Genomic DNA, 22,258 nt, shown 5'->3' with positions numbered 1-22,258 from the left:
TGGAATCATTGACTATAAAAGGACCATATAGCAATGTGACTAATTTATCCTAATCTTTATGAAGTGCTTGGACTTGGGGGCAGGGTGGGGAGCTACTTACCCATCGTATGATGGCACTTATCTTTACAAAAAGTAGTTTCCTAGACATGTCATAAGGCATCACAATATAGCAGTGCGTGGAAGGCAATATGTATCTTGAGAATATTATATCTCACTTCAATGCAAGTAGGGAGGGTTACTGTTGCGTTATATAATATAAAAGTGCTGCCTCATCATGCAATAAAGATGTATTATTGGTAAAATAGCACTTTCTATCCTTTAATGTATATTTATGAAAGGTCTGCAGAATTGCAATGAAACCAAGTTATCACAAGTTCTCAGAATATTTGGATTTACAGAAAGAGGTCCAGAATTCTACTTATATAGATTAAATGTTATAAAAATGTGACAAACACACAGGGGTTGATTTATCATATCTGGTACATCAGTTTCTGGTGTACAAGCCATGAAAAAGTCCATGGAATTTGCAAAAATTGGAATTTGTCTAGATTTTGTATCCTACTCTGGAGTTGGGGTGGATGGATGGGGGCAGGGGTGAGGAAGCCGCAGCCCTACAAATTTATTAACTTGCACCAGAAAACCGGCACGTTATAGCTAAAATCTGGCGACACCACGCCTGCTTGGCATAGGTGTCAAGTGTAGTGTATGGGATCTCCTAAGATACACCAGAAGTATTGAGGTGTCAGATTTTTAAAGGGGCATTTCTGAGACTTTAAATAGTTGAACACTGAGAAGCCCACAGCCAGCACATGCACGAACCAGATGTTCGGGGCTTTACTATACAGTGCACAGAGACAGGTGGCTTTGTACACTGTATAGCAGTCAGGCGCAGTTACTGCAGCTCAGTTCTCATTGACGTCAATGGGAGCTGAACTGCAATAATGGCGCTCAGCCACTATACAATGTACAAAGTCATCTGCTGCAGACTCTGTGCACTGTATAGTACAGACACAGCCTGAACCGCTGTTCTGTGCATGGTCCACAACAATTAAATATTTAGGATCCTATCTTAATAAACCAGCCCTACAGTGTGCGAAAATAAATCCAGTAAATGCAGAAAGAAGATTCAATAAAAGGGAACACTTTGGGGAGATAGAACAAAGTAAATGCAGTGGAAAAGAGCAGTGCCATAACAACTAGAGATGAGCGAACAGTGTTCTATCGAACACATGTTCGATCGGATATCAGGGTGTTCGCCATGTTCGAATCGAATCGAACACCACGTGGTAAAGTGCGCCAAAATTCGATTCCCCTCCCACCTTCCCTGGCGCCTTTTTTGCACCAATAACAGCGCAGGGGAGGTGGGACAGGAACTACGACACTGGGGGCATTGAAAAAAATTGGAAAAAGTCATTGGCTGCCGAAATCAGGTGACCTCCATTTTAGACGAATAGTGGATTTCAAATCCGGGTCATATGAGAATGTGAACTTTGTGACTATGAGACAGGGATAGCTGTACAGGCAGGGATAGCTAGGGATAACCTTTATTTAGGGGGGAATGTTATTAAAAATAACTTTTTGGGGCTCTATCGGGTGTGTAATTGTGATTTTTGTGAGATAAACTTTTTCCCATAGGGATGCATTGGCCAGCGCTGATTGGCCGAATTCCGTACTCTGGCCAATCAGTGCTGGCCAATGCATTCTATTAGCTTGATGAAGCAGAGTGTGCACAAGGGTTCAAGCGCACCCTCGGCTCTGATGTAGCAGAGCCGAGGCTGCACAAGGGTTCAAGCGCACCCTCGGCTCTGATGTAGGAGAGCCGAGGGTGCACTTGAACCCTTGTGCACCCTCAGCTCTGCTACATCAGAGCCGAGGGTGCGCTTCAACCCTTGTGCACACTCTGCTTCATCAAGCTAATAGAATGCATTGGCCAGCGCTGATTGGCCAATGTATTCTATTAGCCTGATGAAGTAGAGCTGAATGTGTGTGCTAAGCACACACATTCAGCTCTACTTCATCGGGCTAATAGAATGCATTGGCCAGCGCTGATTGGCCAGAGTACGGAACTCGACCAATCAGCGCTGGCTCTGCTGGAGGAGGCGGAGTCTAAGATCGCTCCACACCAGTCTCCATTCAGGTCCGACCTTAGACTCCGCCTCCTCCGGCAGAGCCAGCGCTGATTGGCCGAAGGCTGGCCAATGCATTCCTATGCGAATGCAGAGACTTAGCAGTGCTGAGTCAGTTTTGCTCAACTACACATCTGATGCACACTCGGCACTGCTACATCAGATGTAGCAATCTGATGTAGCAGAGCCGAGGGTGCACTAGAACCCCTGTGCAAACTCAGTTCACGCTAATAGAATGCATTGGCCAGCGCTGATTGGCCAATGCATTCTATTAGCCCGATGAAGTAGAGCTGAATGTGTGTGCTAAGCACACACATTCAGCACTGCTTCATCAAGCCAATACAATGCATTAGCCAGTGCTGATTGGCCAGAGTACGGAATTCGGCCAATCAGCGCTGGCTCTGCTGGAGGAGGCGGAGTCTAAGGTCGCTCCACACCAGTCTCCATTCAGGTCCGACCTTAGACTCCGCCTCCTCCGGCAGAGCCAGCGCTGATTGGCCGAAGGCTGGCCAATGCATTCCTATGCGAATGCATACTTAGCAGTGCTGAGTCAGTTTTGCTCAACTACACATCTGATGCACACTCGGCACTGCTACATCAGATGTAGCAATCTGATGTAGCAGAGCCGAGGGTGCACTAGAACCCCTGTGCAAACTCAGTTCACGCTAATAGAATGCATTGGCCAGCGCTGATTGGCCAATGCATTCTATTAGCCCGATGAAGTAGAGCTGAATGTGTGTGCTAAGCACACACATTCAGCACTGCTTCATCAAGCCAATACAATGCATTAGCCAGTGCTGATTGGCCAGAGTACGGAATTCGGCCAATCAGCGCTGGCTCTGCTGGAGGAGGCGGAGTCTAAGATCGCTCCACACCAGTCTCCATTCAGGTCCGACCTTAGACTCCGCCTCCTCCAGCAGAGCCAGCGCTGATTGGTCGAGTTCCGTACTCTGGCCAATCAGCGCTGGCCAATGCATTCTATTAGCCCGATGAAGTAGAGCTGAATGTGTGTGCTTAGCACACACATTCAGCTCTACTTCATCGGGCTAATAGAATGCATTGGCCAGCGCTGATTGGCCGAATTCCGTACTCTGGCCAATCAGCACTGGCTAATGCATTGTATTGGCTTGATGAAGCAGTGCTGAATGTGTGTGCTTAGCACACACATTCAGCTCTACTTCATCGGGCTAATAGAATGCATTGGCCAATCAGCGCTGGCCAATGCATTCTATTAGCGTGAACTGAGTTTGCACAGGGGTTCTAGTGCACCCTCGGCTCTGCTACATCAGATTGCTACATCTGATGTAGCAGTGCCGAGTGTGCATCAGATGTGTAGTTGAGCAAAACTGACTCAGCACTGCTAAGTCTGCATTCGCATAGGAATGCATTGGCCAGCCTTCGGCCAATCAGCGCTGGCTCTGCCGGAGGAGGCGGAGTCTAAGGTCGGACCTGAATGGAGACTGGTGTGGAGCGACCTTAGACTCCGCCTCCTCCAGCAGAGCCAGCGCTGATTGGCCGAATTCCGTACTCTGGCCAATCAGCACTGGCTAATGCATTGTATTGGCTTGATGAAGCAGTGCTGAATGTGTGTGCTTAGCACACACATTCAGCTCTACTTCATCGGGCTAATAGAATGCATTGGCCAGCGCTGATTGGCCGAATTCCGTACTCTGGCCAATCAGCACTGGCTAATGCATTGTATTGGCTTGATGAAGCAGTGCTGAATGTGTGTGCTTAGCACACACATTCAGCTCTACTTCATCGGGCTAATAGAATGCATTGGCCAATCAGCGCTGGCCAATGCATTCTATTAGCGTGAACTGAGTTTGCACAGGGGTTCTAGTGCACCCTCGGCTCTGCTACATCAGATTGCTACATCTGATGTAGCAGTGCCGAGTGTGCATCAGATGTGTAGTTGAGCAAAACTGACTCAGCACTGCTAAGTCTGCATTCGCATAGGAATGCATTGGCCAGCCTTCGGCCAATCAGCGCTGGCTCTGCCGGAGGAGGCGGAGTCTAAGGTCGGACCTGAATGGAGACTGGTGTGGAGCTATCTTAGACTCCGCCTCCTCCAGCAGAGCCAGCGCTGATTGGTCGAGTTCCGTACTCTGGCCAATCAGCACTGGCCAATGCATTTCTATGGGGAAAAGTTAGCTTGCGAAAATCGCAAACTGACAGGGATTTCCATGAAATAAAGTGACTTTTATGCCCCCAGACATGCTTCCCCTGCTGTCCCAGTGTCATTCCAGGGTGTTGGTATCATTTCCTGGGGTGTCATAGTGGACTTGGTGACCCTCCAGACACGAATTTGGGTTTCCCCCTTAACGAGTTTATGTTCCCCATAGACTATAATGGGGTTCGAAACCCATTCGAACACTCGAACAGTGAGCGGCTGTTCGAATCGAATTTCGAACCTCGAACATTTTAGTGTTCGCTCATCTCTAATAACAACCCATTAGATTGCTGCTTTTATTCTCCAGGAAAAGGGCCAAGAAATACTGTGAGGTGCAGTCTGACTGGTTGCCGTGTGACTTCTCCACTTTTCCTCTGCACCAGTTGTGCTACATCTCCCGATGTCATATTATCATATAGACTGGTTTGCTTGTTAGTACATGGAACAAAATTGGTGCTAGTCTTTGAATAATTTTCAAACATGTAACAAATTACAAAAATCTCCCCCATAAACAAACCACATAATACAGCGACTAATGTAACAGAAAACAATTCCATTCACATAAATGTCAATTAATGTTTTTTATGTTTGGAAGTGAGAAACAGCCATGTCTTAATGAACATCTTCCGATAAATGATGGTGGTTGTGGCACCTAGAAGATTGACATTCCAGTGCTGCCACTAAAGAGGCTTACACATTTTGCTTTGCTAATCTTAAAAGAGGTTGTCCAGGATCAGAAATGTTAGGGTCGTACAATAAATATCTGATACTTACCTGTATCCTCCCCTCTGCTCATGCACTGGGCCAGCCGTCACCTCCGCTGCTTTGTTTGTATTAAAAGCGTCTGCGGCAGTGGCCTTATGTCAATGGGCCTGTTACAGTCAATCACCTCTCTCAGTGTAGTATACTGCTAAGATACAGGTGAGTATCAGTGCAGAGTTATGCTATAAACCTCCCTTGCTGATTGCATTAACATTTCTGATCCTGGACAACCCTTTTAATCTTGCAGTTTGAACACAGGGTTGCAATAAATATATAAACAGCTTTGTTACTAAGGATGTCTGAGCAAGTTGCAGCCGAGTCACTGCACCCTGTTGGTCAGCTGGCGGAATTGGTGAAACATACCCGCTTACTTTTACAAATACTTTTCCCATAATTAATTTTTACACCATGTCATATCTCTAGAGAGCGTATCTTAATCTTGGAGTTGGTGGCTTTCCTAAATCAAAACTATTTTATAGGGGTTGACCAGTTTCAGCAAATAATGATTTTGTTTCAATGTTGAAAAGTTGCACAATTTTCCCAATATTCTTTCTGTATTAATTCCTCACAGTTATCTAGATCTCTGCTTGTCTTCATTCTGCTTATTCCCAGTGAATAAAACCCATTCCAAAGTCATGTGATGGACACATAAGTGAACAGCTCTTGTAACAAGCCATGGACCGGTGTGTACATCACATGACCATGGACTGATTTTTATCCACTGGAAGTAAAGAATGACAGCAAGTGGAGATCTAGAAAACTATGAGGCACTTTTCATCATAGAAACAATAACATCCATTTGCTGAAAACAGACAGCCCCTTAAAATTAATAGGAATGAAACATACGCTGCACAGCAATGACAGATTCAGCCTTAGCAGCATGTGTTATAAATCTTATGTGTATGACCCCTACAAACATCAGACTCTCGTCCGATTTCACCAACTTTAACTGGAAACACCAAAGATCTGCAGATAAACATCTTATGTGTATGGCCAGCTGTAGATGATACTTTAGCTGTATATTCTCAAAACCAATGGGTGTCCCAACTAGTAAAGCTCCATTAATCTAACTCTTATAATGAGCCTCATTGACATCTCATGAAGCTTAACTATGGGAACGCCCTTTAAAACAAGATGTAAAGTTGATCAAAGGTTCCAACAGAGCAGCTGATATGATATACATGAAGATCCCCTGAGAAATGGTTTCATTGGTGAATGTATACAGATAATGCAATGTTTTGTGCATAATAAACAACGCGTGTGACTAAATATCCAGCCCTAGGTTGGCTGACTGTTTCTTTCACCTCCAGCAGAGTTTAGATTACAATGGTTGTATAGACGATCAGTTCACTCTATGTGACTAATAACCTGATGTATAGTCATGGCACCTGTTTTCACATTCGTAATGCTGAAAAGGCTAAAATGGAAATAAGGAAAATAGACATTCATCTTATATCAGAAGGAATGTGACAAGGTCCACTTGGAGAAACCAGGATTCTAATCTGCTTTACATCTCACAATAAACCAAACTAAAGTTATATATTGCTCTCTAAGAGGGAACCACTTTCTAAGTCATCATGTAGTAAGCGGTGATAGTGACTTGCTGAAATATACAGAACTGAAGGACTGGATCTAACTCACAAGGAAGCTAAACATGGCTCCGAATAGCGATCGATTCTGAGTGAATGAAAGACATCTTGTCATCAATAGTAGCAGCTTTTTTTTTCCAGCAAGTCAATATTCTCAATAGGTATGAAGGTAACCATTCTGGAAGCCAAATGTATATAGTTACTATCTTGGAAAATGCTCTATGAATGGAGGAACTGTGCAATATTGGTTTTGACACTAGAAAATGGTCCATCTAAAACCATATATCGGAACTGTACTGTACAAATATAACTCTAAAAACATTCCAAAGGAAAGCGCTAGAAAAGTTCAGAAAGCAAATGCCCACGACATTCAATGAGAAACCTGTTTGAACAGTTGTTGGTCAGAAAGTGACAAGTCTACAGTGCGGCGTTATTGTCCTGTATCACAGTATAGAGTTTCACTCTCATTTCGAAGGGTATGGGAATTTCTTAAAGGATCCTGTTCCTCAACAGTGTTTTATATTATAAGAGGCGACTTTATATATTCGGTTAGGACAGGACTTTGCTGTTTGATGATCCATTTTAAGAAGATGCATGTCATCTCCCTTTGGTGTTGCGTAACACAGTGCAAAAATATGGCCACAACTTAAAAAGTTTGTAAAAATAGAAAAAAAAAAGTCAAAAAGAAAATAAGAGAACAAAAAAGTCCCAGTTATGGTTCCATACGAATTATAATTTAGAAATCTTGTCACTGCTGAAGCTATTAAAATTCTCTGCCGTCTTCTTTCGTAGATTTTCTATCCAGCTTGTGCTGCTTAGCATTGTCCTTGCTAAACCAGATGAGGAATGAGGTTCATTTAACCGCATATTTTTACCAGAAGTAATAAGTTCACCGTAGCCTTCCTGATGGGCGAAAGCATATCCAGATCTCCTGGAGCTAGTTCTATGCACCCGGCGCATGTGGTTCGCCAATGGCTTCCGTTTCTTCTTAGCCTGCTGCAAGTATCGAACCTTTGTTGGTAAAAGAGAAAAAAATAAGAAAAAAATTACACACATAAATACTAAAAAATAAAATAAAATTAATGTTACAAATTTTTACTGAAATTTCATTGACAAATTTACTAAAGAAAATGTGTCAGAATTCTGGTGAAATTCTGGGCAATTTGTTCCATAACACTGGTGTACCTACATTTCAGTGCTTTATAATACATTACTCCACACCTCTAAATTGTGCAAGGCTATTTTTGCACCTTGTGGGGGCAAGGTGTGACAGGAAACAGGCACGTCTTAGGATGCAATATCGTGCGCCAAAACACGCACCAAAAAATTGTCACTTAAAAAAAAACAAAACAAAAACCAACTACGCTAACTTGACAAATAAGTGGGCTAAAGTTAGATTTGGATTTACCATGAGGAATGAGCCAATGTCATAAATCATTATTGTATTGTAAAACTGTCTATTAGATATTAGGAGATTAGCACATTAGAAGGGGCATGTTAATAGCAAATGTATAATAAATCATGTTATAATACTGATGTAAGAAGTGAATAATGTATACTGTAATTCTGTAAAATAATGGTAGGCATTCATAAATATCAGTATATCTAGCAGCACCATAATTTTATGGGAAGAGATTCATTATAACTTGTCATTTATCCCCTGAAATATATGCTTCCTCTTTGCTATGAAGGAGACGGTCCTTTTCAGTGATTGACAGCCTCCCATCTATCTCTATACATACAGAGATAGCTGTCAGTCACTGATTTTTTTCATAAAAAAATACAAAATGTACTGATTCTTTCCTTATTGGCCTATACATCAAAATGCTCCGCTACGCCTGCTCTATGACATGCTTCCTGCAGAGGGGTGCTGGATGATGAACCCTCACTGATAAGTCTTAGGCAATAAAATAATACGGCCCTGGCCTTACATTAAGTTTTTCTGGAAGTAAAAGCAGCTCACAGGTGGTAAGTCAAATAAATCTTATATAATAATATAAGTAACACAGATGCTGTACGATTTACCTTGTCCCTAAGTGTTGGTCTTAAGTCCACCTTTAAGAAGCGGTAAGTCAGCACAGGCATGACGCAGATCACAGTGGTAAGGAATATTACTAACCAAACACTTTTTTGACTTAGGGAATTTCTAGCATTTCCTGTTGCAAAAAAAAAAAAAAAAAGTTAACAATGGATTTACATATTCAATAACATTTCTGCTGTTATAAAATTGCACCAAAATATATTTTAAGTAGAGATGAGCGAACACTAAAATGTCCGAGGTTCGAAATCCGATTCGAACAGCCGCACACTGTTCGACTGGATTTCAAACCCCATTATAGTCTATGGGGGGAAATGCTCGTTTCAGGGGTACGCAAAATTCGATAAAATCATACATACCAAGTCCACGAGTGACGGTCGGGCTGGATTCTGCTTTAAGTCTTCTCCTGGCGCAGGGTCCCCGCGTCTTCTTCCGGGTGGAATTCACTCTGCCTAGGCATCCGGCCTAGGCAGAGCCGACTGCGCATGCACGCGCATGCGCAGTCGACTCTGCTCAGGCCCGACACCTGAGCAGAGCCGACTGTGTATGCGCGTGCATGCCCGTGCATGCGCAGTCGGCTCTGCCTAGGCAGAATGAATTCCACCCGGAAGAAGACGCGGGGACGAAGCGCGGAGAAGACTTCGGAAAGGTAAGAGAAGAACCAGCGTTGATTGGCAATGTATAGCATTCTGCCAATCAACGCTGGTTCTGCATCGAACCTTAAACTTCGAACAGCTAGTAGTTTTCAATCGAGTACGAGTATTTCGAATACCGTAGTATTCGATCAAACACCTACTCGATCGAACACTACTCGCTCATCTCTAATTTTAAGTAGTCATATTCCAATGTGCTTTCGATACAGAGGGTGACAATGTCTGATCATTGGGAGCCCCAAGCACAAAAAGGATCCTGACCACATCCACATTGTGAATGCAAAAACAGTCCTGCTGCTCCACTTAAAGTATATAGTACTGAAAAGAGTCAACTACAGAGCTCAGACACTTCCTTCAGCAACATGGAATTGAATGTTTCAGAAAGGCACATGCTCCATTTAAACATCTCCTCACTGCAAAAATGTAAAGCTCAAGACCCTAATGATGGGGCCCCCATTGATCAGACATTGTCACCTATCGTATGGATAAGTGATTGTATATGTCAATTCAGGGAAAATATAATAATATACAATATTAGAAGGTTACCTTGCAACACATAAATGTACTCAACAAAACTAGAAAAATCTAGTCATCAGCTAAATGTTTGGTGAATGACCTGTGAAACATACATACCGGTATATAAGCAAGTGCTACATAGTCAACTGAGCCAGCTACAAGTATTGAAGAATATTGAACATTTAACAGCACGGTGGCTCAGTATTCACCAATTCTGTCTTGGAGCACTGGGGTTCTGGGTTTGAACCAAACTAAGAACACCAAGTGTGTGGTGTCTGTATGTCCTCCCTATGTTTGTGTGGGTTCACATTACATTCTGATTTCCTCCAAAAACACAGTAATGAGCGAGTTTCACAGAAAACCAATCAATCTGAGAGTGGGTGTGAGACATCAGATACAATGTAGCAATAACACTGGAAAACACGCTGTGGATATCTTAAATGTCAGTAAGTGTTTCTTAAGCAGTTTTTTATGCTGATTTCAAATCTGAAAACCGTTTTGCTGTATCAGGTCAAATTCTTAAGATATTGTCGAATAAATGTTTTTATTTTGCTTAAATAGAACTACAAGCTCCTGGCCGTATACAAAATTATATTATATAATACATATATACAGTATGTTCTCTCTCTATATACTACATCTGCCCGCGACTTTGTCTGCGTGTTGCTGTTGGCAACGACACGCATAAGATCGTGGCTATTTCAAGAATGGAGGGTGATACAGAAAAACAGTTTGCATATTCGAAATCAGCATGTTCAAATCGACTATTGTATACCAAGATATAAAGTATTGTATACCAAGTTTTTTTTGTTGTTGTTTAGTGTAACCTATGTTCCACACTGAAAAAAAAAAATTGTGTACTATATAAGCTGAAGGAAATAAATATATAATCATTTATTTGACAATTGCTGGATGAGTGTTTAATTCTGACACTGACCACCTTATCAACAAAGAGAAGCTATAACACTGTCAGCATTGAGAAAAAGGGGCAAAAACATTTTATAACAATTTAAAAATACTAAATTCAGTTTTGGCTAGATATATTATTAGTTGCAGCTAAGCCAGAAGAAAGGTTAGTGAAGGGCTTATGTACTTTTAGGAAACATAATGACACTACAGGGTGATGTATTTGGAAAGTAATTATCAGTACATGACATTATAAATATATTTTACAGTTGGTGACTAACTACATCTATCATAATCAAAGCAATATCAGGAAAAGTATCATACCTTTACACCGTATGCTACATGAAACTGAAATTAATTACAGTATATAAACATGCAACACATTCTACTTACCTACAAAAGGAAAATGACTTGGAAAAATATCAAATATTCCATCTCCATGCATGGCAAATAAGATAGAGAAGTACACAGCCAGGCTGCCCCATATAAAGAAATGGTTAATAGCTGTCCAGTAGCTGGTGTCCAGGCCAATCTGTAATACAACCACACTGCTTAGCAGATACCATATGGAGGAGGTGTCTGAAGGGATTCTATGCTAAAGAATCGCTTACAAAAACTCTAGAAATCTTTGTATACAGGGTAGAAAACTTTAGTCAGGATCCCATGAAGGTTGAGGCCCCACGTTGTAGACACACAGCTTTTTTGTTGCAGTTTTTTTAGTCAAAGCCAAGAATGGCTGCAAACAGAATGGAAAGTTCTTACACTTTTTCTCTTCTGTTCAATCCACTCCTAGCATTGGCTCAAAAAAACGCAACAAAAATTCAGCTTTTCCGCAATGTGAGGCCTTAGCCTAGAGAGTATTGTCTAAGATTAAGCCAAGGGAGAGAAACCGATAAAAAAAGGGTCCAGTACTTACCAGGTACATCTGAACACAATGAAACCAATCTTGTGTATTTTGTTAATTTTAATTGTAAAAGGGGCTTGATATGACATAAAAAACACAAATAACAACAAAAAAAGGCAAGCGTGTGCCTGGGTGATCACAGAAATTATCAGACAAAACCCAGCCAAGTGCTTTAATAGCTGAACAAACTATATAAAATGAAGTTAGATTTCAATTGTAAAACTATGATACAAACATAATGCAAGACAACTAGAAACAATTTGCTGAATATTGTAAAGATCACACACTGTAAAATGTATACAAAATATGAAGAAAAGATATCTCACCTGGACGCTGACAACTATCACTAAACTTGTAGCAACAGTGACAGCAAAAGACTGATAGTCTGCTATGTGTTTCCCATCTTCACCGGCCGTGTTAAAAAACGCACCAAATGGTATAAAGAACAGGGCAAAAGAGGTGTAAATGCCATGTAATACGCAAACAAAAAAACGCCGCTTGTTGAAAAGTAGATTTAGTTGGCCTGGCTCATATAGTTTAGTGTAGTCCATACAGTTTTGCTCATTCACATCCTACAAACAGATAAATAATATCAGCATGTATTTTACAGTCTGATTCAGATAAAAAGGTTATGAAGACGATAAAGTATTCGTATACCTGATCAAAGAGTCCCATCGCTAACACAGGAAGTGACGTGTACACAATATTGAAAAGTGTAATAAACCACTGGTCATAGACGGTCTGGGGGAGAGAAGAGGGTGGAAATTGTCTTATTTCATAGAAGTAGAAGCATCTATAATGGTATAATAAATCGATCAGCAGGAACAGAAATGTTTATGCCAAGCAGGATTTTTTTCTCTGCATACACGCTCTGAAACTGGGGGGATGGGATGGGTCATGGTTATTTTATGCTATATGATGAAATTGCTCTTTATGCACTATCCTAATACACTTGCATTGTGAGTTTTCATATATTGATCATGGTGTCTCTGAATGTTCATTATCCATAATCACAACATGATTACCAAAGTAATAGACTGAGCAGATTTCTGATGTTTTCTTCATTTAGGTCAAAAGCCATATTTATGAAATACCCCTAAAATAGCGTATATTTAAAGCTTTATTCACACCTTGTCTGTGGTACATTGTTGCAGATAGGTAGAAAGAATCTACCTATACAAAAGACTTTAATTGTTAAACATTTGCCAAAAAAAATGTTCTTTTGCTATATATTGTTCTATAACTGCTTTATAGGAGGACCCTAGCAGAAGTCCGGACATGAAAAGAATAGGAGGCAACTTATTTCTACAAATGCCACTAACCAATGGTTTCCAGATAGTGAGTCTAAAGGTGTACTATAACTACAACACCCATGCTCAGACAGTAGATGACTACTGGGGCACAAGAAGGATTCCACTACACTAACAGCAACAGAAAGGACTGTATTACAACACTGTACTGCCCCTAATCCATAGCTTGTAAACTTTCACTGAGACAAAAACTCCACTTTATATGCTGTATCTGAAACATGCAAAAAAAAAAAACAAACAAAAAAAAAACGACCACATGTTTCAGATCAAGAAGAGAGATTCTGTTTCGTTTGGTGACGCCACTATTTGGCGGGTATATACAAACTGTCTATAAATGAACGGGTAACAGTGAAATCAATATATGTGTGTTTATTCCTGTAGAAATCTTAGGGCGTTATATTGTTTGCATCTTTAAAGATCACTAATATTTTCATATGGTTTTTATTACAAAAGGACCTCAGAGCCAAACTCACCTAAATAGGAGAAAATTGAATCGTGTTGTATAACTTTTTTTTTTTTTACACTTACGACATGATTTTATCACTTACTATTCCTAGACGTCAAGTGTTGAAGGGTGATGCAACCATCAGCAATGCATCATTGAGCTTTTTTGTGATTTTGCCTATTTTGGTGTCTTTTGAATCAATAAAATGTATCTGCGTCTGCCAAGTATTCTATTTCTGTACAGACCAACATGGCTGCTCCAGCTTTATCTGTGTCTGATAGTCGACTGTTAATACACGCCAATGTAATTTCATTAAAAGAAACCACCCACTGAGATATTTCTTCTAAAACTGTTTGGCACTAAACCAGCTCTTTCCCAAATTGGATAATTAATTTCAGACAGTGCGGGGATCAGTTGTAATCTATGAGGTGCTATTACTAACAAATGACGACTAGTCTCTTCTGGAGAAACAGACAGCGTGCTCGAGCCCATGCTGTTTAAGCTAAATATCAACCTGTTCCTAAGGACACAGAAAAAAGGTTATTATTTTAGCAATTTGGGATGGATGAGCAAAAGTTTTGTTATATATAGCTTGTAACTTTATTGCTGGTTGCAAGTCTTGATACCAGCTGTTCCACATACAATGGAGAAGAAAAATTGACCCCTCTAAGTCTTTAGGAAAGACGGTTTTACTCTCATCATATATGAGGGTTCTTCACAGCAAGTGTCTTGAGCCTAAGGAAATCACTGCCATAAGATGTTGTGATGGATAATACATTAAAAACATTCAAGAGCTAAATGCCTTTTATAAAAAAAAATATATATACTACAACTTATGGGTGAATGGGTGATGGATTTCTGGAAAAGGGACAATGATCAAAGAAGTTCAAGACACCTGGGGAGTGCAGCTTTGCTTATTAAGGCTGAGTTCTCACCGAGTTTTTTGGACCAGATTTTGATGCGGTGGCTGCCTCAGAATCCGGTTCAAAAAGCAGCTAGCAGTGCAGTGCACTGGTATCCAGTCGAGGCATTCTGCTCCGGATTAGGCCAAAATGAATGGGCCTAGTTGGGAGGGTCTTGCTGCAGATGCCACGGCAGATTCAGCCGCAGAATTCGCGTTAAGATAGAGCAGCTTGCTTAGTGGTCAAAAGATGTGAACGGCTCACATTGAAGTCAATGGGAGGAGTTTTTTGGAGCCAGATTCTGAGGCGGATTCCACTTCAAAATCCAGACCAAAAAAACCTGTGTGAACTCAGCCTTAGGCTGAAGTTGTACATTGAGGAAACATAACTTTTTTGTTGCAGATTTTGCTGTGGTTTTTTGAGCCAAAACCAGGAGTGGATTGAGAAGAAGGGAGAAGTATAAGAACTTACTATATATTTCCCATTCCTTTTGTAGCCACTCTTGGCTTTGGCTCAAAAAAACGGGGTTTCTGGGCCAAATATACGAATGAACTATCTTTAGGATAGGTCATTGACAATTCTGGGACAAACTGTATAGAGAGGTCATGCTTAGGATAAGCCCTACTAAAACATGTAGATGTTATAAATATGGGTTCCCTACTCATAAACCAAGAGGTCAATATCTTGGGCAAGAAAGAAGGTCATCGCTCTCCTCAGGTGAACTCCATTGACTATAATGGGGTCTGTCAGATAAAAATGGCAAAGAAAAAATCCTCCGTGCAGATATTGATTTGAGTTGAGTATGAATGTTTTCTTCATTAGCTCTAGGGTACAACAAATCAATACAAAGAGCAAACTCAGCAAATACAAAAAAACATTTGCAATACATAAATATTAATAATACAAATTACCATTATACTATATATTACGGTTTGTAGTTTCAACCTCTGTTATTTTCTATAATATTGTCACTCACCTGTGCAGAGAACCCACAGAAGAATCCAAACCAGAAATGCACTAGTGTGAAGGCAAAATTTTTATAGAAGAAATAGCAAAGGAATTTACACATTCGAAAGTATGACCAGCGCCCATGAACTAGCAGCAGTCTTTGTAGGTACCTAAACTGAGCAAATGAGTAATCACTGGCTAACACAGCCTGCATTCCCTCCTGTCCGCTGATGCCAACACCTATGTGAGCACCTGCAAACACCAAAAAGAGAAAACAGGCTAAGAAATAAGATTCTCTTAGAAGAAAGCTAAATAAACTTGTGATCTTCTGTTATCACAATTTCAGACAATTTATGTGATATAAATTATAGCTATGTCTTATTCCATGTTCTGAAGCTGCATCAGACACTTAGGCCATGTACACAGGTTTTCTCAGGATTCACTAATAAGTGCATGGGGTATTGAATACCATATTCACACACCCTGAATGTGCTATGGACTATAACAGAAGTAAATAACATCAAATGCATCTTACGCTGCCGTCGGCTTACTTTTTATCATGCTGATATCATTAGCACCATCCCCAATGGCCAGAGTGACTGCTTTTTTATACTTTTTCACTAATTCAACCACTTGGGCTTTCTGAAGAGGAGTCACTCTACAACAGATCACAGTCTTGCACATACATGCAATCTCCAGAAATTCCTTCTCCATATCTGCTTCCAGGGCATGGGCCTATGAAGACAAGAACATAATTCTGTAACAAAGCAGGTAGTACCTAGTAATACACTACATAGAAAATATTTGTAATACAGTCAATGTAAAACTTTTTGAACAAGCAAATTAACAATATAAACAATATATAGTTCTTATATATAATTTATTAGTGAGCTATTCAAGAAACTCCACTTCCTTTTTGGATATTTGTAGGGTGCACCAAAGAATACAGTGGACTCATACATAGCTTACAATATACTGGATACTAGGAGTACATAGCTGTACAGTGTTGCAATGTGATGCCCTTATATATGGAAGAATAGTCAGCTGAGACACTTGCTTTAAATATACATTATCAACATTACAAAAATAATGTATGGATGTTGAAAAATCTCAAGGTTCATAAGACTGACCTGGGTGTAATACACTACAAGAAGGATGGGCAAGTAGACACCAATGTGACCCAAACACTGGCTCAGCAACCACTGATGGAGTTTTAAAAGGTTAGAAATAAAATTGTCTACCTGAAACACTGCCACTTTTTCCATTGGAAATATATCTGGTATTGCAGCTTAAACCTATATACCTTAAGATGTTTCTCAGGATTATGATACTGATGACTTACCATTAGGATAGGTTATGAGTAGAGATGAGTGAACACTATTCGAAACAGCCGTTTCGAATAGCACACTCCCATAGAAATGAATGGACGTAGCCGGCACGTGGGGGGTTGAGCAGCTGGCCGCTGGCAAAGTCTGCGTGCCAGCCACTTCCACTCATTTCTATGGGAGCGTGCTATTCGAAACGGCTGTTTCGAATAGTGTTCGCTCATCTCTAGTTTTGAGTATAAAATTTCTGAGGGTTGGGCACCCAGCCCCCCATCAGCTGTGTGAGGATGCTGCATTGCTCTGACAAGTGCTATAGCCTCTTCATTGCTTAGTAAGCACAGGGCTCTACATTATATAGCAGTTGTGCTTGGTATTGCCCCATTCACTTGAATGGGATGGAGCTGAAAACAGACCATGCAGCCAATGAATATGATGTCACTGGCCTGAAAAACTGCAGGGACTGTCACTTCAAACAGCTGACTGATGTGGCTGCCTGCCAATCTGATACTGATGATCAATCCTAAGCATAGGTCATGACTACTTAGGTCCGGGAAACCTCTTAGAATAGTGGTGGTGTTTTTGCAATGTCATCTATCACCTTTGGCAGGTTTTTCTTTTTGTATGAGAAAAGTATACATCAAGTCAAATATATTCTAATCTAATTTATGTAAGATCTACAGTTCCTCTGCACATATCCACTGAGACATTGTAGAGAAAAACCCAATTTTACTGCCTTCTCTAAAGCCGACTTATTATTGAAACATTTTATCATCGACTGGAGAATTACGTCAAACATAATGATGGGGTGAAATCCTTGATTATAAGCCGTTCTCCGCACTAAATCGCGTTCCAATATTAGTACAAGAAACACATTCCCTAATGAAAACAAATTTCTTTTGGCAAGAGGACGAGCTCTAGATTTACTGGAATCTCAGTGCAGGGATTATAGCCATAATACACGGGTTATCGAGACTCTTTTACAATATTTAAAGGTCAGTTTGTTCTCTTGAATTTAGAAATAAGAAAGGCTATGCATGCAACTGAAATCAGGACTGAGTACACTGTATATGAAGGGTATCAATAACCTGTTAACAAAGAACGTTCTAGGAATATTTTTTAGAATTTTATAGGATCATACACTGCAAATGTTTTTCTTTTTGTTTGTTTTTTTAATATTGAACACTTCACGAATTTGCATGTCATCCTTGCACAGGAGCCAAGCTAATCTTCTCTATATCGTTCCAATTTTATTATATGTGCTGCCGAACCAAGCACATAAATTTTTTATTTAGTCATACATAGAGGACATAATGTACAAGACAAAACCCCCCAGATACTTACCAAACTATGACCATTGATGACTAAGGCATATTCACCAGTTACAGTTTCCTCATAGACAGACTCGAGCTTTGTTTCGCTTGTCTTCTCAGAGAACTGATGGCCATTGAATAGGCTCCTACTATGTCCAAATGTGCCCTCCTTTGCTTTCCTAGGATATATAGATAGAAAGTGAATTCTGGCACTTATATCAGTTAATTTCATCTGATGTTTGTATGACAGTAATAGTAATCCAAGCCAAGTACCTTAGTTCTTCTCGGACCTCAGTTACTGTACGGCCAGATACTATGAAAATATCATTCATGTCGTCAGTAAGCATGTGGCATGAGTAGCCAATATTCATGGCCGTTTCTATAAAAAAAAAACAACAACAACAAAAAACCTATTATCTAAACATCATGGTGTACAATCAAATGCATTAAATGATATGGCAATTTTTATTAAAATCCAATGCTGGTCATGCATGATACAGCTTTTTTGCAACATGGAGCCATAGCCTTAAAGCAATGCTAATTCCTAAAAACAATTAAAAACTATCTAGGGCATCTAAAACTAATCTACATCTTTTATTAATAATGTTGGTATTGAACATCAGAATTCTGGGGTTAAAAGGTCATGAAGTAGAGTTTTGCACCTTTTGAAATTATTTGCATAAACATTTTACATTTCTATACCACTCAATCTTTAAAAGGGGGTGGTAAAGTGTACAAGGTTAGCCTTTCTAGCTTTCTGTATATTAACTGCAACATTCGGAAGACACCAAAATTGTCTCAATCTCACTCCAGTAAGAGGAAGGCATAGAACATTCAGGAACATTTTAGGATAGATATGTTAGACTTATAGATGAACCAAATGTGTATCAGACCTTGTGATAAACTAAGTGCAGATTAGGAATAATGAGAAAAGCCAAACATTGTTGTTTTACGCTGTTCCCGTAAATCCCATAGAGGAGAATGGGAGATACAGAAACAGATCTAGCTATTTTGTTTTCGTAACTGTGAACCTACAGAAACCGCATAGCTAGATGTGCCATTCTGGAGCTCCCATTCTCATAGAAGTTACAGGAAGAATATGTAGCAGCACTACTCAGTCGTTCCCATAAGTTCCAGCCACAGGCGTCTGTATGGGCAGCAACTTTGGTAACCTTTTGCCCTGTATAGAAATGTTGCCAAGGGTTGTTGTAACTTTTGCACCTCTGTACACAGTTACTGAGTGAGAGGTAGGAATAGAAGTAAGAAAGAAGAAAGAGATGCAGGATTTCACAGAAAGGAGACAAATTTTGTTATTAAAGTATATTACAAAATATATTAATGACACAAATACTGTCCGAAAGTTTAGTTATGCTCGAAAAACTCATTCAATTTTTTGCACAAAATTTCTGACTTCCGAAGAAAAAACGACAACATTTTTCATGGCTTTTACAGCAATTTTTTGGAGCATGATCAAGCAGTCCCAATGTTTTGGGTTTTTTTTTGTATATAGACAGTCGCCCTCCAAAGTAAATATCGCTAACATGCCATGTTGTCAGAACACTGCAATTTCGCAAACATTTATTTTCTTTAAATTAGAAAAGGAACAATGAGATCATGGTCATATGAAATTTGAGATAGCGGCCCTTACAAATATTAAGATATACTACTGACAAGGTTTGTATTTTTGTACAATTTAACTTCTTTTCCTACCTAATGTATAATGCCAACAAACATCACTTATGCCTAGTCAGAAGCTGAAAGTCGTTATTTTTATTAGCATGCTAGAAGCAATGAGGCTGTACATACATATAATTGTAAGCATTACCCTGCTTATCTCCAGTTAGAATCCACAACTTAATGTTTGCCAGTAGGAGACTAGCGATGGTATCATTCACTCCTTCTTGTAGCTTGTCCTCTATTGCAGTAGCACCTAGTAGCTAAAGCAGATCACATGATAGCAGCCATGTTTTATAAATAGCATTCAATGAAGATGATCAATGACACATGCAATCACTTCCATTTATCATGCTAATAACATTGCACCATAAAACCAGAATATCCATTACAGAATCAATGGCCATTTTATTAACATCTGCATATTAGATATAGATATTATAAACATCACAAGGGAAAATACATAATAAAAATGATCATTCCAGCAACCCTACAGTATGTGACAAAGTTTTCAAAGTAATCTGAGACGACTAAAATGTTCATAAAGAGTAGTAGTTGTCTAAAGTGGCAGCGGCTGTGCAGAGTTTTCATTACAAAGCCTGCAATATGTATTTGTCACAACCTATAAGTGAAGTAATTGGATTCATGGTCATACAATGGAGTAAATGCATGTTTTATTGTTTTACCATCATGTCTCTATAATCAAACTACAAAGAAAAAAAATGATATTCTGACCACAGTCTAACCCTTATTTGCCGATTCTAATACATCAGGAAAGCTCCTTGTATAGTGGGGAGACTTCACAGACTCCCAGATGGGTCCCCAGACATCTCCCAGAATGCAGTGCCACAATATTCAGTATGCACTGCACTCTACTTTCTCCCGGAAAGCACTTTTTAAAAGTTGGTTAGTTTGATCTAACCTGCCTGCAGGATTCAATCTGCTGGGGTTTTGTTTTTTTCTCTCTTTCTATGAAGACATAGCTCTGCATATAAGCTTTAGAATATATATATATATAATTTTTAATGCAGACTATTTGCAAAGTTGCTTAATTTTTCATTTACTATGCAATGATGCAATAAAAAAATAGGTGTGAATGTGGACAGAGTACTTAAATGGGATCGGTTTTCAAAAGCAATTGCTTTTTTATTGCAATAACTAAGGGCTATGTATCTATAAATCTAGAAGGCAGAAAGTTAAAACCTACCTCATGCATTTATTCCACAACTAGTTATTAAATAAATAGGTGTTTCAGATATTTTGTCTACCCCCAGCCCCTCTCTATCAACATAGTGACTCATTGCTTCCTACTGCTCTGTGCTTATATTATGGCTCTTGTTTTTGGAATATGTGTATTTTTTCATTAACTAAATCAACCTAGTATATAAACTATCCATGTTCATTTACATTAACCTGCATAAACAATCAACGCAGTGAATTAATAACATACCGTCATATCACTTTCTATTTGTTCATATGCAGCTGCTAGCCGCTCCTCTCTGTTGTCCAGAGCAGTGCTGGCCTCATGATGGATCTTCAGCCACCACCTGAAGTAATCTTCACTGAGATCTTTGTACGCCAGGGCTAATGTCCGCAGGCCCTCACCTGCAAACTCCTGAACAAACAAGGATTTATTTTTATTTTTTATAACTATATAGTTAAACAGGCCACTGCAGTTTTATGATCTACACGATCTACAGAAAGCAATGAGGATTAAAATAAAGGTGAAAATGTGTGGTATCTTTTATTTTTCTACTATGCAAAAGTATTAAAAAAAAAAAAAAAAAAAAAAACCCTGAGAATTCACAGTACAGAAGGTTTACACATCTTTTTATTGAATGGGGTGTATTATCAATAAATTACAATACAGAGGTGTAGTGTGCCAGCTGTAGTCACAATACAAACATTGTACAAACAGATTTTGGAAAGTTTTGATAGAACCCCTTTAATGTCCAATAAAATTTTTTTCTGTTTGTCTGTCCCTGCAACTGTATGAAGGCTTTTTTTTTGGTGTAAACATAATATCTACCCTTGTAAACAGATAATGTGCTGTTTACATCACGTCAACAACTGCTTCTCTGTCACGCAGCGTTCAGCAGCCTATATGTAGGCCTTTCAAATATGTGCAGTTAGATTTGCTGTCAATGTATTGTCAATCAGCACTAAGTAAAGGGATCCTATCATTTGAACACATTTTTTTCTCATTAACACATCAGAATAACCTTAAGAAATAGCCTTAAGAAAGGCTATTCTTCTCCTACCTTTTGTTGTCTTCTCCGCGCCGCCGTTTGCTTGAAATTCAGTTTTTTGTCGGTATGCAAATGAGTTCTCTCGCAGCAATGGGGGTGGTTCGCAGCGCTCAAACAGCGCTCGCCCCCAGTGCTGTGAGAGAACTCATTTGCATACCGACAAAAAAACGGGATTTCAAGCGAACGGCGGCGCGGAGAAGACAACAAATTGTAGGAGAAGAATAGCCTTTCTTAAGGCTATTCCGATGAGTTAATGAGAAAAAATTGTGTTCGAATGATAGGATCCCTTTAAACTCATATACCCTAGTTTGATATACCCAAAAAGGTGCTGCCGAGCATTTGTACTGCTTTCCATTCAAAATCTATTAGGCTGATGGAAACAGCCTTGTACAACAGCCTACAAGGGGTTATTTAGAGATGTATATAAC

The 22,258-nt window shown here is 39.7% G+C and overlaps 1 protein-coding gene and 1 non-coding gene across 2 annotated transcripts in view; both read right to left on the bottom strand.

Annotated features, from left to right (window-relative positions):
- Positions 1 to 5,925: 5,925 nt before the first annotated feature.
- Positions 5,926 to 22,258, bottom strand: part of ATP8B4 (ATPase phospholipid transporting 8B4 (putative)) — a 152,934-nt gene continuing 136,601 nt past the window's right edge. The window contains exons 19-29 of the mRNA XM_075273372.1: positions 21,032 to 21,196; positions 19,733 to 19,844; positions 18,181 to 18,286; positions 17,939 to 18,086; positions 15,824 to 16,007; positions 15,301 to 15,524; positions 12,325 to 12,408; positions 11,994 to 12,239; positions 11,157 to 11,295; positions 8,676 to 8,806; positions 5,926 to 7,661 (exon numbers count right to left, since the gene is read on the bottom strand). Of these exons, the coding sequence (XP_075129473.1) occupies positions 7,380 to 7,661; positions 8,676 to 8,806; positions 11,157 to 11,295; positions 11,994 to 12,239; positions 12,325 to 12,408; positions 15,301 to 15,524; positions 15,824 to 16,007; positions 17,939 to 18,086; positions 18,181 to 18,286; positions 19,733 to 19,844; positions 21,032 to 21,196 (1,821 nt within the window). The 3' untranslated portion in view covers positions 5,926 to 7,379. The remainder of the gene's footprint in view (positions 7,662 to 8,675; positions 8,807 to 11,156; positions 11,296 to 11,993; positions 12,240 to 12,324; positions 12,409 to 15,300; positions 15,525 to 15,823; positions 16,008 to 17,938; positions 18,087 to 18,180; positions 18,287 to 19,732; positions 19,845 to 21,031; positions 21,197 to 22,258) is intronic.
- Positions 17,766 to 17,872, bottom strand: LOC142205361 (U6 spliceosomal RNA). Its single transcript, XR_012716373.1, has one exon. It is a non-coding gene; the product is annotated as a U6 spliceosomal RNA (small nuclear RNA).

This window comes from Leptodactylus fuscus, chromosome 5 (assembly GCF_031893055.1).
Source record: "Leptodactylus fuscus isolate aLepFus1 chromosome 5, aLepFus1.hap2, whole genome shotgun sequence".
In the NCBI taxonomy this organism is placed as follows: domain Eukaryota; kingdom Metazoa; phylum Chordata; class Amphibia; order Anura; family Leptodactylidae; genus Leptodactylus; species Leptodactylus fuscus.
The sequence above is the reverse complement of the archived record's forward strand: the minus strand, read 5'-3'. Positions and strand labels throughout refer to the sequence as shown.